This window comes from Carex rostrata, chromosome 33 (assembly GCF_964058835.1).
Source record: "Carex rostrata chromosome 33, lpCarRost1.2, whole genome shotgun sequence".
Classification (NCBI taxonomy): domain Eukaryota; kingdom Viridiplantae; phylum Streptophyta; class Magnoliopsida; order Poales; family Cyperaceae; genus Carex; species Carex rostrata.
The window spans coordinates 555,316-567,268 of NC_135950.1; the positions used below are offsets into that span (position 1 = coordinate 555,316).

The following is an 11,953-nucleotide window of genomic DNA, read 5'->3' on the forward strand; positions in this document are numbered from 1 at the left end:
ATATTATAGGAGCACGTCCATTCCATCTCAGACCGGATTAGTCCAGATTCTGATCGGACGGTCTGGATATAAGGATAAATATTCTGTTACCTCAGAGGATTCGGATATAAATAAAAGCAACCAGCAAAGAGAAGGAATTCGTATCCTCTGAGATATCTCAAACTTTGCGTGACTTTATGGAAAATCCCAACCGTTTAAATACGTTCTGCACGAATCTCGAAGCGGACATAATACTGACCCCCTACATCACCCCCGAATAGGCACCGGACACGTCGGTCACGCAAAAGTTGAGATATCTCAGAGGATACGCACTCAAAGAGAAGAGTAGCAGAGTAGGAGCGAGAGAGGCAGGATTGTGTGACACAACTGCGGAGTAAGTTCGGTGAGCTCTAGGACCGTCCAATCTTCGTCAAGCTATGTGCTCTAGGCTTTAATATTCGTACAGCCTATTGTCTATTGCTGTACACGAATCTTAAAGAAATTGAACAGTTATGAAACCCATTGAATAAAAAGTACATTCAACAGACATCGGACCTACTTTGTCGATACAATTACAAATTCTCTGGAACAGAGCAAGAGAGAGACGGTACAGTGGTCATATTATCTCTCTGCTTTTCGCAGTAAGGAGACAAAGCGGAAGAGAGAGAATGCGCTTCAACTTGTGCCACCATTAACACTGCAAGCTGTACTCTCTTTCATTCTCCACTAAACAATGCGTCAGCTCCAGTTTCTCGTTTTCTTTCTCCTCTACTTCCTCCATCCCTCTCTCTCCTCCTCCTCCTTCCAATCCCAATCTCTCCGGTACAAACTCCACCGCCGCATTCCCCACCGACGCCACCATGCCTTCCACCTCAAGCCCCTCTACCTCTCCGATCTCCAACGGCAGCATTGGATCAGATCCACCATCAAACGAAACTTAGCAAACTCTGACAACTACCATCCCACATGCCACCAATCAACCAGTGAAGCATTTGAAATGCCAATCGGATCGGGTGCGTACACCGGCATCGGGCAGTACTTTGTGCGGGTCCGGGTAGGGACCCCCGCAAAACCGTTTCTTCTAGTGGCTGACACAGGAAGTGATCTCACCTGGGTTAAGTGTCGGAGGCATCACAGCAATGGCATCAAAGAAAAGAAAGATAATGGCGGAGCGAGGGTTTTCAAGCCCGAGCAATCTTCATCGTGGAGTCCGATCGGATGCTCAACCGACCTGTGCAAAAAGACGCTTCCTTTCGCATTGGCAACCTGCCCTGCACCAGATAGCCCCTGCGTGTACGACTATGGGTACGCAAATCATTTCATGAAAATAATTGCTTTGTTAGCATTTAAACCACTAGATGTCTAGATATCGGATTTTGTTGGTGCTTAATTCTTTTCAGTAGTAATGTCGCTCACAAAAAGTCTCGCGTGGGTAAAGATATTGACAGAGCAGTTATTTGGTTCATGCGCCGCATTAATCATATGCCGTACGGTTTCGGCTCTACTGTTCGTTTGCTGCATGAAGTGAAAACTGCTATGTCAATAAATTTACTCGTCTCGAGTTGCGGGCTTGAGGATATTGGTGTTACGCTGCGTTTTATCTACTTAAATTCTGTGCAAAATCTGGACAACTCATATCCTGTATGCACGAATCTCAAAGCACATTGAACTGGCGCCCTCCATTTCCAATAGGCACCGAACATCGTTTAATTGTACTCGTATGTTTGAGATTTCTCGGAGGATACGGTCATACGGACTCGTGGTTGTTTGGAGTGTACCGCTTTGAGATTAGGATAGATTACAAGGCGCCGTGATCGCTACGGTCAACGAACCTTATCTGACCAATTTCTCCACAAGCAGCGCACATTGTTTTTGTTGGCGTAGTGCGCTAATTAAGGACGCCCATAATGCACGCAGAAAATCCTTACATACCGGTCCTACTGCAGCTGCCCGTAAAAAAAGTTGGATGAAAAATCCAAATTATTAATCTCACACTGTTGAGGTAAAATCTAAGTAAAATCCAAATTTATTTCCAGTAGAAAGTAGTATCTGCTCCGTAGCTATTTCAATTCTGAAGGGAAATTGGAATTCTATAATAGTGTGCACCAGCACCACACATTGAATGCCATCATCCTCTAAATCTTTAGTAGTGTGATATAACTGCATAGCAATGTAGCATAGCTGTAAATAGGCCCTTGTAGTGAAGAACAACTTTGAATTTCCACCAGAGTTCTGCAATTCTTTAATATTTGTGCCGGGAAGTAGGTTGGTTAGTTGGTGCTTAGTGCATGTGCTATTGCATTTGGTGGTTGCATTGATTCCCGCGGTGTGCTGATTTCTTGGGTTTGTTTTGTAATTTCCTCATATGTGTGTGTATATATATATATATCAATTATTTTCCCCATATCTCAGTTCTCACCTGATAATAAATGGCCATATCTTTGCAGTTGTGTCCTTTAAGCTGGCACTTTCCTGGACTTAGCTTCCTTTTTTTGAATTTGGATCTCCTAATAAACCAAAATTTGAGTTTGAATCCAGACTGGCCGATCTGTTTTGGCACAAATATTTTTTTTTGAATGAGAGAGTTGGACCTTTGTTATTACAACAAATGACTTTTTCTATCCGGATTTCGAACCCATGAGTTTTGGCGCAAATATTAAAGGGGCAGATTCTAATTGGACCGTCCCGATGCAAACTCAACATTTGGGTTACTTTAGGGGATCCTGACTCGTTGTTCTTAGGGGTGTTTGGTTGGTTTAGTTAAAACTTAAACCAAATTAAAATAGTCAAACTAAAATTTTATTTGATTTTTAAAAATCTAACAAAATCAACCGAATTAAACTTGTCAATTTAATAATAACCGATAAAAAAAACCATAGTAAATTTTAATTTGTTTGGTTGAACCAAAATAAGAAAGATTAATTTCAAAAGATCAAAACTCAATACATACACAAATACATTTAATAATCACAGAAATATATACCAAGATATATCAATCGAACCAAAATAAGAGAGATTAATTAAACCAAACCAAATATAGAAAACCGAAGTAATTCAAGTAAATTTTGGTTTGTTTGATTGAACCGAAATGAGAGGGACTAAACCGAATCAAATATAAATAACTGTAGTAATTAACAAATTCAACCAAACCGAACCATTTAATCCAAAATTTGACGGTTCGGTTGAAAATCAAATAAACCTAGATCCAATGAACACCCCAGCTGTTCGTCAGGGATTCTTAGCATGTTAACTGCAGCTAAATGAAAGCTTAGCCGTTTAGTTGACTGCAATTGATCTTATTAATGTCAAAGATTTTCCTAAAATTACCGTAATTAGCAAAAGCTTGATGTGAAGGATTCAACTCAAAACCATTTTTCTGTTGCATCTTAAACTAAGGTTACCTATTGTGTGGTCCTGTCTTGGTACCGAAGTACTTGATACCCTGATCCCAGTTACCAAACCTCCGAGTCCGTATCCTCTGCATTACCTCACCATTTGAGTTTAAATTCAGACCATCCGATCAGAATGTGGGTCAATCCGACCCAAGTCTGTAATGCACGGGTCCCCTTTAAGATTTGTGTCAATATATAACGAACGGACCGGATTCAAACTCAAAAGGTGAGGTACCTTAGGTGATATGAATTCCTAAACCCCCACATCCCCTACCCCATTCTTAGGTAAATAAAAATCCTAGAACTGATAAGAATATTCTGCAAATTTTGTTTGCGGTAGATTCTTAACAGTACTGATTATCACAATATTACCACAGTCCACAGCTGAATAATTTATCCTAATTAACTCAGTTTGGAATTGTATGCCTGTAAAGGAAGTATTAGCACAGTTGCTAAAAGTTATACATTTCGTAATTAGTGACAAATTGTTAAAATTCAATTGCTTTAACATTTTACTAGTTCATATTGGCACCAAAAGTATACCGATAATTTCACCAAAAATCTTGACTTGTCCTGGTAGTGACGTGCATTCGTATCTGCTATTATTCTTGAGGGAAATATGTTCGTGTTTTCTATTTGGATCCTTGAATTTAAGAATTTTTCAGACCAGATTAATCCATGGACATCATCTGAGGGTTTTTTGTGATGTGAATTTGATCTATTTTTTTTAGATTGAATGAACCAAAAATACATAGCAGGACCCTACAATTTTGAATGAGAATAACAGCAGAAATGAATTCGCAGTGGTGTGGTGGTTGTGGGGAATATTTATTGCTTCTAGGTTAGATTATAAAAGGAAAAGATACTAAAAAACTATCAGGATCATATGTTTTTGTTTCAGATCTGGCCAGGAATTTAGCTCCAATAGTGTAAAATTTCTAGCAGTCTAGGAAGCTATAATAACTTGTGTGAATTTGAGGAGTTGAGAGAATTTGACGTTTATTTTCTGGAAGTAGCTAATTTTTTTTATTACAATTAAGCCATCGCTCTTTCGAATTCGGATTGTTGATCTTAATCTGCTTAATGAGCCAACTTCAATTTTTTTTTTTTTTTAGTACATCTTTTATAGAGTAAAGAGGTGGCAAAATGAATTGTTTTGGGTGAGGAACTTTCAACAATTTTGACATCTCGATCTTTTATACAACACAAACTTAAATATTATAAATATAAATGTGTGGCTTATCAAGTAGGTTAAGATCAACAATTCAAATTCATCATCTGAATCCAATCCAGTGGCTTTGGAAGTAAGCTCACAAACTCCTTTGTGAGTTCATACTAGCTTTATTACGACAGTATTAGTCAAACATGGTGCATACTCATAGTCTCATATATGCACTAGAAAATCCGAATCGAACCAATTGGTTACCCCCTATGCATACTGCATGGATAGGCCATCAATGCATTTCTCTCCAGGTGCAAGTGTCCCTCATTAATGTCTCCTTGCTTTATAGATACATAATACTATTCAATTGCTCTTGCATGTTAGGGATTTGATTTGCTTTTTGATATTTTGTAAAACAAACCATTGTACCTAAAACCAAAGTACCCATGTATATTTCAACTTAAATGCTAATCTACTTCTCAACTGCAGTTACTCAGATGGGTCCCGTGCAAAAGGAATATTTGCAAATGAATCTGCTACAATCACACTATCAAGTGGAAACAAGACGAAGTTACACGGGCTGGTGGTCGGTTGCACCACAAACTCATCGGGCTTAAGCTTCGGCTCCTCTGACGGTGTTTTGGGCTTAGGCTACAGTACCACCTCTTTCGCCTCACTTGCTTCATCCATTTTTGGTGGACTTTTCTCCTATTGCTTAGTCGACCACCTAGCACCCCGCAACCTCTCCTCGCTCCTGACATTCGGCCCCACAATTTTCACATCCCTTGTCCCATCAACCCCACATATCACACCTCTTATCCTTGACTCCCGGTTGAGCCCTTTCTATTCGGTTTCAGTCAAATATATATCTGTAGATAATGAAACCTTAGACATCCCGTCTAAGGTTTGGGATATAAACTCTGGCGGTGGCACAATTTTGGATTCGGGTACCAGCTTGACAGTTTTAGCGGACCCGGCATATAAGGCTGTAGTGTCTGCTTTAAGTCGGAAGCTTTCTGGGTTGCCACTGGTTCAAATGGACCCGTTTGACTATTGCTACAACTGGACAAGTATAAAGGCAAAACCTGAAGTTCACATACCGAAATTGGTATTGCATTTTGAAGGCGCAGCACGGCTGGAACCACCATCTAAGAGTTATATAATTGACGTGGCAAATGGAGTGAAGTGTATAGGATTTACGTCAGCGCCATGGCCAGGAACATCGACTATTGGAAATATTTTGCAACAGGAGCATGTATGGGAGTTTGATATAAGGAAGAAACAGCTCAGATTCGAGCACTCGAAGTGCCAACAGCACTGATTTGTTTTGGCAGAGACCCAAAGGATGTGATTCTTTTGAGAATTTTTTACTTAATATTTTTTTTGGGTTTTCAACTTTTTTTTTTTCTTTCTGTATTTCATTTTCTTTGCTTGTGTGAATTAGTGACGTGAAATGTGAAATGTAATTGTAATTGTAATGATGATCAGAATTGGTGATCATGACAATAATTATAGAGATCAGAATATTGTAAGTGCAAAAGCTGGAGAAAAATGACTATTATTAGTGATTCATTAAAGCGGTAACAAACTAACAATTGACAACTATTAAATTAAAATGCTAACTAAATACCCATTATGGAAGCTTAAGTGCAATTACCTGAAGATCAAAACAAATGGAAGAATAACAAAAATATTATATCTATTATGAATAAATACTTAATGGATGTCCATTAATCACTTCAATTGTTCTCCACAAAGAAATATGGTTCATCTTCATCTCTCCAAATATGATTTATCTGAATTTCTCCATTTAGATGTTGTAACCTATAGATAAAGATTTTGGAAGCTTGTATTGTATTTTACGCAAAAAAAAAAGTTACCAATAAGAAATAACTATAATTTATATATTCTCAAGTTATATTTTTTTTTATCTTCAGTTTATAACAAAAAAATAAATATAAAGAAAGGAGAATGTATCTCTTTCTAGTTGCTAGGCTAGATTAATTAGTAGACATGTTCTGGTCAAAACTAGACTTAAAAATTTGGTTGGAGGAGAAGTTGATTTGAGAGAAGGCACATTAATTTGAGAATGGTACTTCCTAGAAGAAGCAACAGTGTTATTATGGCATCTGTACTAGACTGTTAGACATTAATGGACAATTCTGAGAAGATAAATGCCAAGGGACTTGATGACCATTTCTCATCGTGTACTGTCGGCAATCAAGCAATCACTTGTCATTGGCTTTTTCCAGGAAGCAACTTAACCGTTCCAGTGTTCCTCTTCACACCAAACTCAAGATATCTTTGGTCAGTGATTAGAATTTTTTTTATAAACCATAATTAGAAAAAAGATTTTTATGAAACCAACGTGATTACTTTTTGTTTTTTACAAAAATCATTAAAACCGAAATGCCATTTCGGTCCTGAATTTTTTTCTTTTTGGACCGAAATGACAATTCAGTCTCAGCTATTTTTACAATTTTTCAATGTATTTTTTTCTTGAAATCTGTGAAAATGGCTGAGACCGAAATGAAAATTAAGTCCCCCCCAAAAAAAGGGGATTGAAATGACATTTCGGTTCTTATGGTTTTTGAAAAAAAAAGTAATCATGTTGGTTTCATAAAAATCTTTTTTCTAATTATGATTTATAAAAAAAAATTCCAGTGATTATCCTCTAATTCAGGGAAATAAATCTGCTGTTATTCTTGAGGAATAACAGGAATCTGATCCCAACCGTTCAGATTTTTCTACACACGAATCTCAAGAAAAAAACATTTTCATGTGCAAATCTCAACCAATATCAACGGCTGGGATCAGAATAACAGGTTCATGTTATTCTTCAAAAAAAGCCTTAATTCATGCATGTCTTAGATGCACGAAGATTTTTAAAATTCATGTTATGTTAAAATAAATAGTTTGAATCTCATTCTACTAGGTCAGGTACCTCATTGAATCTGGATTCATGTTTGGTAAGGTTTTTTTGAGATTGGATCTCAAATTTTCTTTTTCTTACAGAAAATTAATTTGATTTTTGGATTATAAATAGATAAATGTTTTCTTAAAAACATAAGCAAGAGAGAGAAAAGAATATGATATTTTAGTCTTTATCAATTTTGTATCATTGATCACTTTAACATACCTCATATGTTTCATTAATTACATTTAGTGCCAGAGCCATATGAAATCAGGAAATGCACTTGTCTATCTCTCGTCTAATTTTTGTTTTCTTTTTTTGAAAATATACATCTTTTGTTATATCTTTTCAGAAAAAATACAACTTATGCTTGTATATAAAATAATAATATAATTACTGATCTTATTGTTGTTGGTAGAGAGAGCGAAAGGGAGAAAATTACTGATCTTATTGTTGTTGGTGGAAAGAAAGGGAGGAAATTGTGAGGCAGTTGCTTCGTATGTCCCACGCTGCTAAAAATATCTTAGTATTCTCATTTCTCAATTGTTGGCATAGAAGGTGCAGGAAAGAGTATCCTCACTAGGTTAATATGTCATGATGTCTGAATGGAGGATTATTTTGAGATTATACTATGGGTTGATGTCGGAAATGAATTTAATATTAATAGAATTGCAAAGTTTGTGATTGATTAGGTAATAGGGAAAGATTGTTGCTTGTCTGAAGGTGACCCTGATTTACTACAGCGCCGCATTTACCAAGAATTAAGCGGGAAGAGATGCCTTCTTGTGTTGGATGATGTCCAGATTGAGGGTAATTTTGAAGAGTCACAGATATTGATATCATGGCTTAACCAATCTGCCATTTTTTTAGTTACCACTCTAATTTTCAAAATTAAATGATTACTACCTGATTAGTTCGAATTTCATTTCTACCACCCTCGCAGACTGGATCCGCGCACAGATCTCAATCGGTTCGCAGACTCATTCTGCGCAAGGATTATTATGATTTTGAGATGAAACTTAGATGTGAACGTCACCTGTCCCGCCAGCAACGCACCAACATCTGTTTTTTATTCTTTTTATTTTTTATTATCGGGACTGTCAACTTATTAGGAATCTCGGTATTCACACGATGGACTTGTTTCAAGAGAACCATTCATTGAAATTTGGTCCCCACGTTATAATGGACCCACTATTCAGTGGAATGAGAAACTATTCGTCCTGTGTCTTGTGGAATAAAAAACAATTGGTGCGCAGACACAGTCTGTGATCCGATTGAGATTCGTGCGCGGACTCAGTCTACGAGGGTGGTAAAAATGAAATTCTGGCTAACCGGATGATAATCATTTAATTTTAATTTATTAGGGTGGTAACTAAAAAAAAAAGGATAGATTGGTTAAGCCATGATATCAATATCTGTGACTCTTCAAAATTACACTCAATCTGGACATCATCCAACATAAGAAGCCATCTCTTCCCGCTTAACTCTTGATAAATGCGGGCTGTAGTAAATCAGGGTCACCTTCAGACAAGCAACAATCTTTCCCTATTACCTAATCAATCACAAACTTTGCAATTCTATTAATATTAAATTCATTTCCGACATCAACCCATAGAATAATCTCAAAATAATCCTTGATTCGGGCATCACGACATATTAACTTAGTGAGGATACTCTTTCCTGCACCTTCTATACCAACAATTGAAAATACTACGATATTTTTAGCAGCGTGGGACATATCAAGCAACTGCCTCACAATTTGCTCCCTTTTGTTTTTTCTACCAACAACAAAAAGATCAGTAATTTCTTTCAGACTTGGTAAGGTTGGGTCTTGCCAACCTTCAGCAGATGGCATTAGCCCCTGGCCTTGTCAACTGTTGATATAAGGTAACCTTTGAACAAGATCTCCCATTCTGATCACAATTTCTGTCAGCCTCTCCCTCATCATGATCTCTTTCCCTTGGAGGGAATTAGCCTCTTTGCACTAGTAATTAGTTTACAAATTAGGGAGAAGTTACAACAGTTCTTACTTTGTCACCGCTCTGGTGGCAGTCAGTCTCAGCCTCTGCTCGAAGAGTTGCATATCTGAACTCATCTATTATGTCATCAACTTCATATGCCGCTGAGTCGAGGTCACTAAGCAAGGTACTATTTTCACTTAGGGTCCTTACCAAGGTTCTAATCTCTTCTTCGCCACATTTAGCACCATCTTCTTCACCTTGATCAGCACAAATAAGTTGGCCAAGAGCTGGGATCATGGCTGTCAGAATAGCGGTAAACAGTTGGAGCAGCTGTTGATGCTCTTCCTCCATTCCCGGCATCAACCCGGGATGTTGCAGGACAGATCAGTACACTCGCCATTACTTAATTAATTGCTACTGTTAATTAATTAATTTGAGTTTGAAAACAGTTGGAAGGGAGCTACAGTATCTTTAAACACAGGAAAAGGAGATTATAATCACTGCAAGCAAAGCACATGTCCAATTTTGGTGGAATATAGTTTTCACTTTCCACCAATTAAAGTCCAATTTGGCCACACCTTTGAGCAAAGCATAAAAAAAAGGAGAACGAATCTATTTACTTAAAGAAAAGCATAAAAAAGAGAGAGAAAAAGAGAATGCAACAGTTGTTGGCTATATATGCATGTAAATTGCAGATGTTTGCATCCGTGTCATTTTTTCTTTTCTCTTTTTCTGTTTGGTATAGGGAACCGAATTCTCTGCGCCCCCAGAGTCACTGTCGGTGAGTCCGAGGTGGACCCCCAGTTCAAAAATTTTAATGTTAACAGTGCTCCGGCCCCACACGACAGTGACTGTAGAGGCAGAAAATTCCTGCACCCTGGAGGCAGGTGATCTCATTCCTTGGTATAGAGGAGTGAAGCAATGAGAACAGAAAGCTTCAGTCTAATAGCGAAATTAAAAACCCCATCTGTGTACCCAGTAAAGATATCGAAATTACTAACAATGAAACCTTTTTTTTTTACCCTGATCGTTTCTAGGTGGAAATAGGTTCTTTCATTATATTATTTTGTCAGTTCAATAGTGGTTCATATAGAATATAGTCTATACACTACTACAAAAATGTTAATCATACACGGCATATCATATATGGATGCAAGAAAATTTCAAATAAAAAGCGTGTAAAAAGAAGAAGCGCTCGCGCGAATATGAGCTCAACTATACATACAGTCATTTAAAAAGCAAATACACGAACGTATATTTGTACACGGTTTTTTTAATAAGAAACTGTGTACGACCTATGTTGATCACACACGGTTTTTACGGGAAAAATGAATGGATCAAATCGGATCGAAACTCATTATGAAAAAATGTGGGCTAATATATAACAAATGGATCGGATCAGATTGGATTGAAATTTGTGCTAATATGTAACAAATGGATTGGATTAAACTCAAACGGTGTGTTAATGCTCGATGGTCCGTCTAATAATAATGAATCAATCAAATTTAAGATAAAATCAGATCAATTCAAGATAAAATCAGATCAGTTGATAATTTTTTTGTGAAATATTTTAGTGTGGTCAGATCCATCCGTTATAGGTTGGGGAGACCAAGCCTAAAAAATATCTCATTTTTATACCATGATTAACATAAGAAAGAAATCTAATGACAGGACGACAAAGTCTCAACCTAAGGATAGTAAAAAGGTGACCCTTGTTCTCTGAATTTTCTCTTCCCTCTAGTTTTTCCACCTTCGAGGTGTGTCTTGTACATATGAACTCATGTAATTGTCCCTTTTACAAGAGGCAATCACCTACTTCATATAAAAACTAATTGCAACGAGAACAATTGATTTTATTTTATAATAAGAATTAGTTGGAAGTTTCCATGCTTAACAAACAAAACTTCACAAAAGAGGGACCAACAATACTTCCAATACCCATGCTTGATAATTCTCTCCTCAATAGAAGGGTAATATGCAATAATAATCAAGAATTGGTTTAGGAAAAAGGAGTATATATGATGAAGGGTATAATGGACATTAATGTTGTATCTTGCAATAATTTTTTTCGTCTATTTCACTAATTTACATACAATTATTGAATTTTACGATTTCTTCTATTTTAGAATTATGCAGGTTCGAGCCAATTGGAATTGCAATGAAGATTGCTTGAACTGAAGAAATCATGAAGACATTTATCAAGAATTTAAATTGTAAAATTATAAACTTGGTAAAGTGTTTTTGATGTTGTTTCAACAGGATACAAATGTTGGTAACGTTTGTAACACATTATAACGATTATACTTGTAAGAAAACGCTGTGGAACAGCTTGGTCAAACTCAGAAGGAATCACAAAAGTTATAATGTTTTAAAAAGTTATAACGTTTGTGAAAAAGTTAAAACTTTTATGAAAAATATCTGTAAAAAAGTTATAACGTTTTATAAAAACTTATAACGTTTTAAAAAGTTATAACGTTTTACAAAAAGTTATAACGTTTTAAAATGTTATAACGTTTGTGAAAAAGTTATAACGTTTTAATTAAAT

General features: G+C 36.6%; 1 protein-coding gene across 1 annotated transcript; it reads left to right on the forward strand.

Moving 5' to 3' along the window:
• The first annotated feature begins 559 nt into the window (after positions 1-559).
• Positions 560-6,052, forward strand: LOC144548271 (aspartic proteinase NANA, chloroplast-like). The gene is made up of 2 exons (XM_078296957.1): positions 560-1,284; positions 5,023-6,052. The coding sequence occupies exons 1-2, from the start codon at positions 713-715 to the stop codon at positions 5,852-5,854; spliced, it is 1,404 nt and encodes a 467-aa protein (XP_078153083.1). The 5' UTR covers positions 560-712; the 3' UTR covers positions 5,855-6,052.
• Positions 6,053-11,953: the final 5,901 nt, after the last annotated feature.